General features: G+C 34.0%; 1 protein-coding gene across 18 annotated transcripts in view; it reads left to right on the forward strand.

Moving 5' to 3' along the window:
• TBC1D19 (TBC1 domain family member 19) overlaps positions 1 to 17,026 on the forward strand; it is a 185,504-nt gene that overhangs the window by 80,746 nt on the left and 87,732 nt on the right. For all 18 annotated transcript variants that reach the window (XR_010156505.1, XR_010156508.1, XR_010156501.1 and 15 more), the window contains 3 exons: positions 1,233 to 1,305; positions 7,034 to 7,072; positions 8,665 to 8,777. Coding sequence is in view for 6 of the 18 variants with exons in the window: in XM_063809445.1 (XP_063665515.1) it covers positions 1,233 to 1,305; positions 7,034 to 7,072; positions 8,665 to 8,777 (225 nt within the window). In the remaining 12 variants the exon portion in view is untranslated. The remainder of the gene's footprint in view (positions 1 to 1,232; positions 1,306 to 7,033; positions 7,073 to 8,664; positions 8,778 to 17,026) is intronic.

Below are 17,026 nucleotides of genomic sequence, written 5' to 3' on the forward strand. Positions count from 1 at the left end.
TCGATGTCATTAACATCAGAACATGGGCTAGCAGGCCAGTCCAGGGGTCTGCGGTAGATCTTAGTCATGGACAAGATGCAGTACTTTTTAAAGGGTAGATAAAGATTAAAAATTGAAATATAGTAGTAGTTATTTAAAATCTATACAAAATGAAATGTGTATATGTGTATGTTAGGCTGAATAACTGTCTTGTAAAGGACATTAATAAATCACTAACTTAAGTAATAATAGATAATTAGTAAGGATTAAAACTAATTCCATCTTTTAAAGGACAAGGAAGTATGGGTTTAGCAATTAGAATAGTTAACAAAATGCTGAGGAAAATATTAATAGAAATATTTAATTACTTTGGGCATAAAAATGTGAATAATGTGAGGTTTTTATATATTTAAAAAATACCAGACAAACATTATTATTTTTCTTAGACATTACTAGATAAGTAGAGGAAGTCTGGAGAATAAATCTGATTTATCCTTATTTTAGCAGAGCACTTGATGGTCCAATTGTACTTAAAAATTAATTTAAGTTGTTTTGGATATTTGCAGTGTTTAGTTGATTAAGATCTGAGTGAAGTACAGTAACATAGAAAGCACAAATACAGGATCATAATGGTAATTTTAGACAATGATTTTAGAAGATAAAATTGGTAAGTGATATGCATACTGAGTGTTTGTATGTGTGTGTGTGTGTTTCAGGAAAGGTTTAAAGTTAGTTTTTTACTGAAAGGATAATTATCATTCCTTACCTTACTGAGTAGTCTGTTACCTAAAAAGGCAAAATCAAGAACTGTTTTTGGAAAACAGTTCTTTTAAACAATGGCAGCACTCATTGGTCAAAAGGCAAGAAGTAAAACTTTTATTAGGTAGGAAAAATTAGGAGAAAGAAAAATATTGCTAATGGCTCTCCATTTGGATAAACATTATATGTTTGTGTCTTTCCCATTATATATTTATATTTCCTAAATGCTTATATCTTTTCTATTCATGATTATTTTATATGAAAATAATAAATATTATATAGTAATCACTGGTTATTCTGTTCCTTAATTTTGGACTAATGCCTTATTATTTAGATGTTTAATATGTCCTTTTCTTTTTTAGGTATTTGAATAAAGCAAAGCCTCATTTCACACTGTGATTTTTATTCAAGCTAATGTTAAGGCAAAGGTGATCTTTTAACAATGTGCAGCAAAGTCTGAGATCTATGTTAATTCTACATATGTTATTTTTCAGAAAGAATGCTTTGTGGAACTTGGCTTAAATATAGGACAACTGGGTATAGATGATTCTACACAAGTGCCTCCTGGTTAGTATTTTTCCAACGGCATATAATTAATGATAAATGAGAGTGAGCCTAAGGTTTATATTGCTATTTCCAAGTTAATCTAGCAATTTTTTTATATCTGAAAACTAAGCATGCTTTTGCCTCTTCTTGGTTACTGTTATTTATTGAATAGAATCCTGTATGTTGTAATTATTAGACTTCAACTAAATTTTGTCTTTTTATTTGAAAGTCTTTAAAATGATTTTGAAAAGTCATTAGACATATATAAGTCATTTTTGTTGTCAGAATCTTTACTGGCAACATCCTTTCCTGGCCATCAGCATCTGTTTTTACTTTTGTATCACCAAGTTAAGTGAACACTGACGTCTACCTTGAGTCAACTTAGGCTTTAAAAATAGTGTGTTTTAAACCTTAATAATCCAAGCAGTTTTCCTAACTTTTCCCTTTTTGTGCATAAATTCAATGTACTTTTTATTAAATACTACACTGGTATTTAGCTATAATAAAAACGAAGTACAAATTTACTTGAAGTATGGGAGCCCCGTATTGTAGTGGAAATAATACTAGATAGGGGTTAGGAGACTATTCTAGTCTTTCCTCTGCCACTGGCTAACTGTGTAACTTGCACAAGTCACTATGCATCTTTGGACTTGTTTCTTCCTCTATAAAATAAATAAGTTGGCTCTTACCACTATTATAATAGCAATATTACATAATTATTACTATTATTATTACTATGTAATCAGAAATAACCATTGAGCACATACTATATGTTGCATCTATATCGTCTCATTTTAACCTCTCAGCAACTTTATATGGTATCAATTTTCATTTTTAAATACTTTATTAATGTATAATGCATATGAAAGAATACATCTATAATAAGAGGACAGCTTAATGAATTTTTACAAATTGAATACACCTATTAAAATACCCAGAACACTAAACAGAAGCCCTCCTCCTACCCTCTTTCAATCTGTAATCCCCATTGCAAAGATTACTATTCTGATTTCTGGCAGCACAGATTAGTTTTTCAAATTCTTGAACTTCATATGAATAGAAGCATACAGTGTGTCTCTGTGATGTTTGACTTCTTTTGTTCAAATTATATTTGTGACATTTGGCCATGTTGTTATATGTGTTTATAGATCATTTGCTTTCCGGTGTTCCACTGGATGCATATACCACACATTTATTTATCTATTCTATGGTTGATAAATATTTGGGAAGTTGCAAGTTTGAGGATAGTACAGATAAGGCTACTATGATCGTTCTAGTATGTGTTTTTTGGTGAACGTATCTATATTCTGCTGTGGAGTATATACCTGGGAGTGCATTTTCTAGGTCCTAGAAATATTCATTCATTCATTCATTCATATTCATATTTGTATATGTTCATTTTTAGTAAATAACTGCCAGTGAGTTTTCAAAAGTGTTAGTACCAGTTTACACTTCCACCAACAATGTGTGAGAGTCATAGTTTTGCTGTATGTCCTCACTAATGCTTGGTGTATTTCATCTTTGTCTTAGTCAATCTGGCAGAGTATAGTGGTATTGCAGTATGGTTTTAATTTTCTTATATAATGTGATGTAGGATTATTATCTGTATATTAAAGATGAAGATGTGGAGATGTTAAGTAACTTGCTCCAGGTCACAAAACTAGTAAGTGGTAGAGCCAGGATTCAAAACTAAGCAATCTGTCTCCAAAGTCTGCTACCCTGTGCTGCCTCCCTCCTGCCACCTTTGACAGCTTTTTCTTATTTTATAAGAAGATGTAAAATATCATATAAAATAAAATATCTTATACTTTTATTAATGGCAAATGATAGTCATATAAGAAAAGGAAAGGAAGTAGTAACACAGCCTTGAATTATATTTTTATTTTTTACTTTTGAAATAATCTTTGAGTTATTTAAAATTATTCTAAATCTCATAGTATCTATGCTTTAGAAGACTTAATATACTGTATTTTTAAACTACAGTGCAGATTTTCCTTCTTTGATTCATTCATAATACAACAAATGTGTTTTGAGACCCTGCTGAGGGCCAGGGACTGGTGAATGCAGAGATATACATAGAATACATAGACATAAGACATAATCTCTGCTTTTAGGGGAAAAAATAGTGGTAAGTGACAGATAAGATACAGTGTGGTATTTGCTGTTATTACATTTAAAGGGCAGTTGGAGCATAGAATACTAAGCCTGCTTGAAGGAGGCCGACGACCTCTTATTTTATATTTTAGTCTGTGTCTTTCACTTCGATTAAGTTGGAAATGTAATGCTAATGTTTGAAAATGTTGCTAATACTTGTGTTTGGCTAGAGGCAAGTTTTTTATATTCAGAATTAAGTTTAAGCGTGGCTTAAGGGAATTGTGTTCTTACGCATCTTTAAAACCTCTGTTACCTATGTTTTATCATTACTGCTATTCAATTATTATATTTGAAATGCACTTCTTACTTATGAGCTTTTATATAAAAGTCAGGAGAAAAAATCCTTACAATTATACTATAGAATCCTTATTTAACAATAATAAAAAAAGTCATAGCCATTATTTCTACAAACTCTCATGAACATGCATTGCATTTATTTTAAATACACACACACACACATGCACACACATTTACTATGGAAACCATTTATAAGACTGATGTTAACAGAGTGAGCAAGCTCAGCATTCTTTCATAAGCCTTCATGATAAAGGAGGTCATATGTCTGATATTATTGTCTGAGTGTACGTAATAATGAATCTTATTAGATGAGGGTTCTACTAAATAGACATTTTCTTTCTAAAAGAAAAAATCATACTCAGTTAGTGCAGTATTTCCTGAAGTGTTATACTCAGGAGCACTCATAAGATGCCCTGTGAAAAAGAGAATCTTGTTGTCAAATAGGGTTTGAGAAGGGCTGTATTGTATACCTTCTTAAGATACACAGTGTATGTTACTATCTTATAAAGACTATGAGAAGTCTTAACTAAATTATTTTAGCTTTGCATCTTCCAAGATCATTTTAACAGAAGTTTTTTTCCTGAGCAAGATCTATTAATATAGATGCATCTGTTAACATAATGGTCCTCAGGGCACTCTGAAAAACACAGAATTAGAGTATAAGTTGGAGATTTTGGTTCTGACTTTTTAGGCTTCTTATTCTTAGGACAGAAAATAGCATTTAAAAAGCAAAATTATTGTATTTCACATAATTGAATAGTTAAATTTTTTAAAGAAGTCTGTTTGATTATTGTTATTTCATACTACTTTGGGTAATAAAGCACTGTTATCATATAGTAATATCCTCTGCTTTTATTAGAAAATGAGAATTGGCTGGCAACTTATTTTTACTTGATTATTCAACTGTTCTTTATTCATTCAGTGAAAATTATGAATATAAAACATTTCTTGGCATATTATGAGAAGAAAATCTTGAACTGTATAAACTACATTGATTGAAATGAACATAAAGGATTATAATTTTAATCTTAAGAGAAATTTTAACTTAATCCTTAGTCAAGGAGGATGAAAAGAATCGAGTTGTTATGGGCAGTTTTGTGATGTGCTTATCAAGATAACTGAGAAGAACCAGTTATGGGGTTCTATGTGAAAACTATCTCCAGTGCCTGTAATATACTGTTTGTTATTTTCTGAAAGTTTACTGAACTTCGCCCCACTATAGTATGCTGCAGTATTACATCTGCTGTTTCATGCTATTATAGTGTTCACTGAAGCATTGTCTGCTTTGGTCACTAAGTCTCAGAAATCATAGCTGATTAAAATGAAACTGTATTGTTACTATATACATATATATGTAGACTATATATATTTTTATATATAATCATTTTATATATATAAATGATTTATGTTACGGATCCCAGACACTTTCCTTAGTCATTGTATAATCTGTTCAACTAATTACTTCAGAAATATTAGGACTACAGTAAACTAAAAGAATAAGGCATTCTGGCTCAAATACTCTAGTGAAAAAACAGCTTTATGGATTATTTTTTAAAACTAAAAAATTATCTAATACTGAAAATGTACCACACATACATTAATATTTCTTTGATTAAGAGAATTCTTCTGATTTTTCCTTAGTGTTGCAATTTTATATTTCAAAACTAGAGTTTTCAAGTACTGCAGGTAATAGAAAAATGACTGCTAATTTTTAAATAACTTTTATAGAAGTACAACATACATACTGGATAGTATACAAATCACGTATATACAGATCAGTGAATTTTTACAAAGTGAACACACTTGCGTAACCTCCAGCTAGACCGAGAAACAGAATATTACCAGCATCTCAGAAGCCCCCTTAGGCACACATTCAGATTCTGTCACTCTCATGGGTAAAAACCATTCTGCCTTCTGACATCATAGATTAGTTTTGCTTATTTTTGTACTTTATAGAAATGAAATCATATAGTATATACTCTTTTGTGTTTGGCTTCTTTTGCTTTTCTTTATAATATTCAAGGTGTTGTAGAGAATTATAAATCATTCATTCTCATTGCTGTATTGTAATCTATTGTATGAATATGCCACTATCTAGTATCCTGCTGATGGTATTGATTACATTTTCGGTTATTATCAATGGTGGTGCTGTGAATATTCTTGTACATGTCTCTTGGTGCACATATGTATGCATTAGGGTTTATAACTGAGAGTGGATTGCTAATTATCATAGGATATGCACATATGTTCAGTGTTAGTAGCTATTGCTGGACACTTTTCCACAGTGTTTGTACCAAGTTCTACTCCCACTAGCTTTGTATGAGAAATTCATTTGCTCCACATCTTTTACATTTAGAATTGTCAGTCTTTTCATTTTAGCTATTGTGGTGGTTGTGTATTTCATAGTGGTTTTAATTGCATTTCCCTGAAGACCAATGTGGTTGAGCAACTTTTCATATGTTTATTGGTCCTTCAGGTCACTTCTTTTGTGAAGAGCCTCTATTTAAGTCTTTTGCCTGTTCGTGTCTGAGAGTCATCTGTCTTTGTCTACCAGGAGTTCTTTATATATTCTGAATAGGAGTCTTTTGCCAGCTATATGTACAGCAAATATATTCTTCCACTCTGTTACTTACATTTTCGCTGTCTTAACAGTGCTTTTGATGAACAGAAGTTTTTTTTAAAAAATGTAATATAGTCTAGTTCATGAATCTTTTTCAATTATGATTGCTACTTAAAAAAATCTCATCATAGAATCTTTTAAAATGGCATTTGTAGAGCAAGATTTTTCCTATATAGTAGTAAGGCTTTTATTAGATATGCTTTTATTAGATAACCAATGGTAGATTGGAGTGGAAGTAGGATTTTGTAAATGAAGCTGTCAATAAGTTTTGTTTTTCTTTAAGAAAAAAATTAAAGATGAATGAATAGGAACATTTTTGTATTATGAGAAGATGTTTTAACAAAGGGAAAATTCATTCATCAATGTTTTGTTTGATTAAATGCTCATAACTGTTTTAATTTTAAACAAAAAATTGTTTAGCTTTATTATGAGATGTTTTAACAAAGGGAAAATTCATTCATCAATTTTTTTGTTTGATTAAATGCTCATAACTCTGTTTTAATTTTAAAAAATTTAGAAAAAACTTTTTTACATATAAGATATTCTTGTAGTTTTCTGTAGAGCCATCTGGCTTTAAAAATCATTAAATGTATCAATACCAGAAAAATGTATCTAATGTTGTTCTAAATATGATTGCTCAACTCATGTCTAATAATTTTATTTTTTTTTAATTTTTAGAACTTTTTGAAAATGAGCATGTACGTATTGGGCAAAAAGGTAAGCTTTTAATTACAAATGTTATTATTTCTGAAAAGTGAGACAGTCCCAGGTAAATGTCTGCCTCAAATAACCTCCAAGTGAAATTTAATCTCTGAAAAGTGAAAAACCTAAAGAGGGGTAATATTTAACCATGTAGATTACATAATGAGAATCTTTATAAGTAGGGAAAATGCATCATTTTGGCTTTGTCAATAAATGTCAGAGAAAGAAGTACACAGCTGGTTCACTAAAAAGGAAATGCAGACACATATTCCTCAGGGATGTTAGCTTAATCCATTCGGCAGTAGAATTTCATTTTAAAATCAAAGAGGCAGGTTCTGTCTTTGATGCACCCACACACCTCTCATTAGAGTTAATGGGAATATGTTCCCGCATCAGGAGAAAATATAACTGTAATGGTTCCCAGTGACCATTCACAGTGGTGTGGCTTAATAACCAAAGTGGCTCTTAGTATTCTGGGGAATAGTTTTTCCCTATCTTTTGAAGATTCTTTTCCTTGTTTTTATAAATCCTTTTTTGTCTTTGAGATATGAAGTACAGATTGGTCTTTGTGTCAGAATGAACCTTCTATGGCAATTATATTGTCATGTACCAAATCCCTACTTCAATTTTTAAAAATTGTATTTATTTAGAATTTATTTGTATGATTTGACACTTTTGTTAAGAGCAATTTCAAATTAAAGAATATGCTTCATCTCTTTTTTATTTCATGATTCCTTTGTTTCTTCTGCTCATGTCATTTTCATTTAATATAAGATTTTTTTAAGAAGAAAATATAAGAAAACAATACTGGTTAGATAAACATTAGCAGTTGTTTTGGTATGTCTTTTTTTGGTTTTGCTTCATTTTGTTTTTTTGGACCTTTATTTCCAGACTGAATAGCTGACATTTTTATTAAAGAAAATAAAAATTAAAATGAAAGCAAAAGATAACATATTGATTTTGTGAACTTGGCTTTTTAAGAATAATTTGAGCCTTCTTGCAAGGTTATGAGATCTTTGTTTCTACGTCTTTAAAAATCCCTGTTTTCTGTTGATTTTGGCAAATAACTAAGAAGTCATTTAATAGAATAGATAGCTAACATTCTTATATATTGTAATTCTTAGGCATGAAACTTTATGTACCATACATTTCCAAATATTAGAACATTCATGATGTAGTAGAATGTGCATAAGAAATTTGGGGTTTCTGTAGCTATGAATTAACTTGATAATGGAATCTAAAAATTATTTCATATATATATATACACACACACACACACACGCAGACACACACACACACACACAATACTAGTTTCAGATCCATGGAGCTATAGTTAAAACGTAGTGATCTCAAAGTCCTTACATTAAGTCCCTCCTTATCCACACTGGGTAGGAGGTGGAAGAGCTTAATAAGGCTTGCAACTGGGAGGGCTGCAAATAGGGCTGTATTGAAATCCAGAGAATAAAATTTAAAAGGTAAAGATACGGTGTAATTATGTTAGATAGAAAGACTGAATATCAGCTTCCCAAAAGATTTATAATTGAAGATTTCAGTGATGTTTCTTACATTCTGAGTTTTCAAAGGAGATTTTCATATACTTTTGATAGTTCTAGCACAACAAGATAGTGCTGCTGCTCAACAGTACATCAGACAAGGAAGTCCCACGGCACTGAGAGCTGAATTGTGGGCTCTCATTTTGAATATTTCCAGCCAACCTGAGGTAAGAAGAAAAAAAGGGTGGGTCAGATTTTAGCTTTGGGGTATTTATTTTTCAAAGACCAGTTATTCAAAATTGAAAAAACTTTTGTTTCTTAATCTATTATTAACCCCCTTTTTAAATTTTCAAAATCACTATAGTTTTAGGTTCTAAAATAAGATTTAACATATAATTTAATATTGTCTGCTTAATATTGAAGTTTTTGTTATTAATAATTAATGAAATGGTGTGACCTTACATATACAACAAAACAGTAAGTAAAATTTTGAGAAGTGGAGACTGACAATTTAGATCTGTGAAGATGTGTGGTTGAATACGGATGTTAGACTACGGAGAAATAAAGAAAGGCAACTCAGGTTAAGTAAATGGATTCTTTGTCCCTATAGGTACTTTTGAAATATGCACTATTTTTATGGTTCTAGAAATTGACAGATTAAGTGGGAATGTTATTTTTCTATATGTAAGAACATTTTATTTTAGGAAATATGAATATGAAAAGAGATCACCAGCAGATGGGTAATAGATTAAATAAAGCAAAATTATGTAAGACATTGATTCTTGAAATATTCTTAGTGGGATTTTTTTTGTTTGTTTTTTGCTTAAGCCCATTAATCATAGAAGTTATCCATTTAAAAAATTTTAATGAATAGCACACTAATAGTTTTCTAGTCTGGTGTTTAAAAACATGGGTTTTGGAATCATACAGACCTGGTTTCAACTTCTAGCTCACCCAGCTTACTAGAAATATATCATTGAGCAAGTACTTAAATTTCTTCAAACCTCAGTTAACCCACACTTAAATATAGGTAATAATATTTATATCACATAATCGTCAGAATTAAATGAAATAACGTATATGTACTTTTAACATAGTGCCTGGAACATAAATGATCACCATTAATAAAAGTAATCATAAGAGTTACATATTACATTTAATCATGTTATAAATTAATTATAATTAATGATGTTTTTAAAGAAAATCAAATATTATTAATATTGTTATAAAAACTATACCTATAACCCTTGCAAACTATGTATACGTGCATGTGTGTATACTGTGTTTTAAATCTCCCTCTGAACAGTTCTGTCAAAAATCACTTGCTTCCTTTGTGAAACAATAAAGCTTGCAATTTATTTCAGAGCAGTTTTAGACAAATGATATTGCTGACTTTTTATAGTGACACTTTAGAGAAAATAGTTTATAAAATAGTTTTGAGTATATATTGGGCCTTTTTTTGGTGAGTGTATCAATTCTTGTAGAAGAAGATACAACTCTTGTCCTGATCTAACTTTGTAGATGCACTGCCAACTTAACTGTATAGAAATTGTATTAACAAATTCTATCTCTTCGCAGAAGAATCACTGCCATTTCTAAAACAAATTTAGAATATTTCCAGAAGTATCATCCTAATAACCCCACATAATAATAAAATAATAATCCCAGGTAATCATTTTTTACAGTGTTCAAAAATCATTTTTACTACTTGTAGCTGTTTTCTTGTAAAAAGAAAAAATTTTTTAAGGTGATTTTTACCCTTGAATTTTGGAGCTAATAGCCATCTGAGTTTTCTAATTGCAAAGTGACAAGTCTATTCAATATCTGTAAATAGAAATTAATATTTTCAGAAAAGCAACCCTGATTTTTTAATTAAAGCATCTTTTATCATTTACAGTTAATTTCAGCTATAAAAGTGTGACCCCAATGAACTATAGCAGTTCCAAAATAATTGTTGTAGGTGGTACTTTAGAGAGACAGAAAGAGAGAAGGAAAAAGAATACTACTTCTTATTAGGAATACCTTATTAGAATTTTTTGTTGAATCGCTTTTCAATCACATAAAACAAGCTGCACATATAATTGTAGTCATAGTTGAGGAGTTAGACATAAATGGAAGATTCTACATTTCACAAACATAAAGCTATTCTTTAAAATCTATTTCAATACAAAGGCTTTGGATATAATACTTGTGGTTCCTAGTAGTTAATTCTTTTCATACTTTGAATAGAATATTATCTAACTTTCATTTTTTAAAGAAAATCTATGATAGGTTTAAGAAGATTGCTTTCGTATATTTCCTTTTCTACACATTTCTAGGTATTTGTCAAAATATCCATATATAGTAAACATTGTTCATATTTTAAAAATTTTTAAATTTCAGTTTGCTAAATTAAAGACAGAAAATGTTCTTCTACTTTTGCTCTAGGTACTTGCTTACTGATAACAATAGCCAAGACTAATATTAACATTTAAGATTTTCTTTAATAATTTCTTAGGAAGGTTCTTACAACCTTACATTGGCTCTTAACGATGCCTGATCTGCCTAGATTTTTGTGGTCAGCTCACTTAGTCTTCATGGTGCCTGTTTCTGACCTTCACTCTCTTCAGTCCCTTCTCTTCAGTCTTAGCAAAATACTTAACCTCCTGATACTTAGAGAAAACAGAAGTCATCATTAGAAATTCATTCAAATTCTTCCTGCCAAACTTGTAAACTTAATTGCATCAGTACCTGGTCCTTTCCTCAACTACTTTTACTTAAATGAAAGAAATGTCAGGCTGGGCACAGTGGCTCAGGCCTGTAATCCCAGCATTTTGGAAGGCTGAGCCAGGTGAATCACCTGATTTTGTGAGTTTGAGACCAGCCTGGCCAACGTGGAGAAACCCTGACTCTACTAAAAATACAAAAAATTAGCCAGGCATGGTAGTGCATGCCTGTAATCCCAGCTACTTGGGAGGCTGAGGCAGGAGAATGTCGTGAACCCGGGAGGCAGAGCTTGTAGTGAGCAGAGATCGCGCCACTGCACTCCAGCCTGGGCAACAGAGCAAGACTCTGTCTCAAAAAAAAAAAAAAAAAAGAAATATCTACCTCTTATACCTGTTGTCAGTGTTTAACCTCATTGACTATTCCTTTATTGAAATATTCCTTTGCTTTTGTGACACAGTGCTCTTTCTGGCATTCTTCATTTGTGGAGGGTCTTCTTTGTCTTATCAGTTAGGATTCTTGAGGGTCTGTCTCTTCTTCATACATTCCTTAGCAAATATTACAAACTCCCAAAGCCTCAGTTACCAGTTACCTCAAATCTATATGCCTTCTTCTCAGATCTCTCTTTTCTAAACTTTAAATGCAGCTGCTTAGTGAACCGAAGCACTCGTATATCTCACAAGCACCTCAAATTCAAGATGTCAACACTCTTCCTAAATTCCTTTTTCAGTACCACTGTCCATCAAGGAACCATAGCCAGAAACCTGGTGTCATCCCTAGCTCCTGAATATCATGTTGTATTACTCGATAATTATACTACTCAATAATTCCTTCTTGATTTAACTCCTAAACATGTTTCACTACCACTCTCATTTCAAAATACCATCATTTCTTGCCTGGATTAAAAAAAAACAAAACCTTCTACCTTATCTTTCTGACTTCAGCCTTGTTCCCTATAAATCCTTTTTTTTTTTTTTTTTTTTTTTTTGAGACGAAGTCTCACTCTGTCGTCTAGGCTGGAGGGCAGTGGTGTGATCTTGGCTTACTGCAAGCTCCGCCTCCCAGGTTCACGCCATTCTCCTGCCTCAGCCTCCCGATTAGCTGGGACTACAGGTGCCCGCCACTACCCCGGCTAATTTTTTTTTGTATTTTTCAGTAGAGACAGGGTTACACCATGTTAGCCAGGATGGTCTTGATCTCCTGACCTCGTGATCCGCCTGCCTCGGCCTCCCAATACCCTGCTTTTTTAAAAACTGAAATCTGGTGATATGGTTTGGCTGTGTCCCCACCCAAATCTTGAATTGTACTTATAATTCCCATGTGTCATGGGAGGGACTAGGTGGAGATAATTAAATCATGGGAGCAGTTTCTCCCATCCTGTTCTCATGATAGTGAGTGAGTTCTCACGAGATCTGGTGGTTTGGTTTTATAAGGGGTTTCCCCCTTCATTGGGCACTCATTCTCTCCCCTGCTGCCCTATGAAGAGGTGCCTTATGCTATGATTGTAAATTTCCTGAGGCCTCCTCAGCCATGTGGAACTGTGAGTCAATTAAACCTCTTTCCTTTATAAATTATCCAGTCTTGGGTATTTCTTCATAACAGCATGAGAATGGACTCATATAGTAAATTGGTACTGTAGAGAGTGGGGTGCTGCTATAGATATCTGAAAATGTGGAAGCAACTTTGGAACTAGTTAACAGGCAGAAGTTGGAATAGTTTGGGGGGCTCAGAAGAAGACAGGAAAATGTGGGAAAGTTTGGAACTTCCTAGAGACTTGTTGAATGGCATTGACCAAAATGTTGATAGTGATATGGACAATGAAGTCCAGGCTGAGATGGCCTCAGATGGAGATGAGGAACTTGTTGGGAACTGGAATAAAGGGGATTCTTGTTATGCTTTAGCAAAGAGACTGGCAGCATTTTGTCCCTACCCTAGGGATCTGTGTAACTTTCATCAGTCGAGAAAAATGACAAGACAAGTCTCAATTATTTTAGGAGGTTTGTTTGCCAAAGTTAAGGATGTGCATCCTGGAAACAGGTCTACGCCTTCTCCAAAGGTGATTTTGAGGGCTCCAAATTTAAAGGGGAAAGAGCGAGGTATTGAGAAGTACACAATTTTTATGTAAGAGGTGGGCAGGGAAAAATAGTTATTCATGCCTTTGCCTGGCTCAGCGAAACTGCTTTTTTTTTTTTCAACCTCAGATGACATAGACAAATGGAGTGAGGAAAAATGTGGAGAATCTGCATTTTTATATGAGATAACATAGAAAAAAATGGGGTAGGGAAACAATCAGATATGCATTTGTCTGGTGGGCAGGGAGGTGACTGCCCCTGTAAAAATAAGCTATCAGTTTACATTGCCATAGTGAAATTTTAACAGAAACACCTTAAAGATCTTTGAGCTCACTAGGAATTTCCTTGTGGGTAAAATATGGGGGAGGTATGTAGCTTTTCGTCTTATAATCATCTTTTTTAGGAAACAAAAGGGGAGGCAGTTTTGCATGACCCAGTCCCTAGCTTGACTTTTCCCTTTAGCTTAGTGATTTGGGGACCCCAAGATTTATTTTCCTTTCACACTTTGCACTTGAGAGAGTTAATTTAGGGTAAGTATCTGGTGGAAGAAATTTCTAAGCAGCAAAGCATTGAAGAGGTGACAGAGCATAAAATTTTGGAAAATTTGCAGCCTGACAATGTGGTAGAAAAGAAACACCCATTTTCTGGGTAGAAATTCAAGCTGGCTGCAGAAATTTGCATAAGTAATGAGGAGCCAAATGCTAATTGCCAAGACCATGGGGAAAATGCCTCCAGGGCATGTCAGAGACCTTGACAGCAGCCCCTCCCATCACAGGCTCAGAGGCTTAGGAGGGAAAAATGGTTTCCTGAGCCAAGCCCCGGGCCCCCCTGCTCTGTGCAGCCTCAGGACATGGTGCCCTGTGTCCCATGCTTCAGCTCCAGCCATGACTAAAAGGGGCCAAGGTACAGGTCAGGCCACTGCTTCAGAGGGTGCAAGCTCCAAGACTTGGAAGCTTCCATGTGGTGGTGGTCTAGCAGGTACACAGAAGTCAAGAATTGGGGTTTGGGAACCTCCATCTGAATTTCAAAGGATATATGAAAATGCCTGGATATCCAGGCAGAAGTCTGCTGCAGGGATGGAGCCCTCATGGAGAACCTCTGGTAGGGCAGTACAGAAGGGAAATGTGGGTTGGAGCCCCCACACAGAGTCCCCACTGGGGCACTGCCTACTGGAGCTGTGAGAAGAGAGCCACCATCCTCCAGACCCCAGAATGGTAGATTCACTAACAGCTTGCACTGTGTGCCTGGAAAAGCTGCAGACACCCAATGCCAGCCTGTGAAAGCAGCTGTGAGTGGGGCTGTACTCTGTAAAGCCACAGGGGCAGAGCTGGCCAAGGCCATGGGAGTCTACCTCTTGCATCAGCGTAGTTAATGCTGGAATGAGTTGAAACTTTGGAGGACTGTTGGAAGGGCATGATTGTGTTTTGAATTGTGAGGACATGAGATTTGGGAGGGGCCAGGGTGGAATGATATCATTTGGCTGTGTCCCCATCCAAATCTCATCTTGAATTATAGTTCTCATAATCCCCACATGTCATGGATGGGACCAGGTGGACATAATTGAATCATGGGTGTGGTTTCCTCCATTTTGTTCTTGTGGTAGTGAGTTAGTTCTCGTAAGATCTGATGGTTTTATAAGGGGCTTCCCCCTTTGCTGGGCACTCATTCTCTCCCCTGTGGCCCTGTGAAGAGGTGCCTTCCACCATGATTGTAAGTTTTCTGAGGCTTCCATAGCCATGTGGAAGTGTGAACCAATTAAACCTCTTTCCTTTACAAATTACCCAGTCTCAGGTATTTCTTCATAGCAGCATGATAATGGACTAATACATCTGATATCTCAGCTCTTCTGGTTAAACACTTTTAAAAATCCTGTATTTTAAACACCTTAACATACTTTCTCTTTACCCTATGTTTGTACATGTTCCATCTACTTTTAAAAAAATCTTTTTTTCTGCCTTTTCCTTCCTCTCTACTCACTCCTTCTCATAGCACTGTACATTCTCAAGTCTTTTCTATCTTAGGAATAAAAGTAAATCTTAAACCTCATGTCTTTCCTAGCCATGTCTCTCTCCCTTTCCTTCCTTTCACAGCTACACCTGTGAAACAAAATTCTGTGCTAGACTTAATTTCATTAATTACTTGATTGTATTAATATGAGTTAAGTAATGCTGAGTTAATCACTTGATCTCATTAATTACTCAGTTGATTGTAGTCTAACATACACCCACCCCCACTACATGACTACAACTACCCTAATTAAAGTCACCAAGGAATAGTGGACATATTTTAGTTCTTATACCTACAGTATTGATACCAGTGCCTATTTGATCCTTGAAATATTCTTGGTCTTAACTTTAGTTCACCCTGTTTTCTTAGCTGTTCTTTCTCTCGTTTTTCTTTATTTAGTCTCCATTTGGATTTCTTTGCTGGCTCTTAAGTGCATGTATTTCTCAGAATTCCATTTTGATCTTATTCTATTCATTTTCCCTGAACTGTCTCATCCACAAGTCACCTATTCCCTAATGGCTTCAACTCTGTTTTCAATCCAAGAAAGATAATCTAATAGAAAAATAGGTATATGTTATGAATGACAAATCATTGAAATGGAAATTCAAATGGCCAATAAATATATGAAAGATTCTTCAACTATATTGAGTTGGGAAAGTGCAAATTAATACAAAAATGAGATGTTTCTCATGCATGAAAATGTTTAAAAGAGGTGAGTACATAGATAAAATGTGCTCTCGTGTTGCTGGTGGGAATTTGAATTGATTTTTTTTCTGAGATTAGTCAGGCAATTTGTGGCCCAGTTTAAGATACATAGAGCCTTGGCCGGGCGTGGTGGCTCACACCTGTAATCCCAGCACTTTGGGAGGCTGAGGCGGGCAGATCACCAGGTTCAGGAGATGGAGACCATCCTGGCTAACACGGTGAAACTCCGTCTCTAATAAAAATACAAAAAACAAAAAAAAATCAGGCGGGTATGGTGCTGGGCACCTGTAGTCCCAGCTACTCGGGAGGCTGGGGCAGGAGAATGGCGTGAACCCAGGAGGCGGAGGTTGCAGTGCACCGAGATCGTGCCATTGCACTCCAGCCTGGGCGACAGAGTGAGATGCCGTCTCAAAAAAAATATATATATATATATACAGCCTTCAGTCTATAATCCTGCCTTTGCCAATTTATTCTGTAGATATAAAAACATAATGCCTAAGGATATTTATTACAACATTATTTGTAGGGACAAACAACCTGAGTATCCATCTATAGGGATATGATTAAACAAATTGTGACAAATCTATACCACAGCTTTAAAAATATTAAAATGTATGTAACTATTAAAAAGAATGAGTTAAATGTGTATTGTTTAACAAGAAGGAAAACCATGATATGGCATTAGGTTAGAGAAGCTGAATAATGACTATGATATGATTCCATTTCATATTGAAAAACGACAACACAAACGCCCAACTATGATTACATAGTCATATAAGCATGGAGATAGGTATAAGCATGGAAGAATACAAATTACAAATAACACCACAAATACAATACCAAATACAAATAATATTAATTATTTTGGGACGGTTGAATGGAAGGAAAAAGGATGTTTAACTTTTTCTTTATTTTACTCTAGATTGTTTCACTTGTTTTAATGGTCATATATTAGTTTGTAATTTTAAACTTATTTTTAAATAGAGGCA

Source organism: Pan troglodytes, chromosome 3, assembly GCF_028858775.2.
Source record: "Pan troglodytes isolate AG18354 chromosome 3, NHGRI_mPanTro3-v2.0_pri, whole genome shotgun sequence".
Taxonomy (NCBI): domain Eukaryota; kingdom Metazoa; phylum Chordata; class Mammalia; order Primates; family Hominidae; genus Pan; species Pan troglodytes.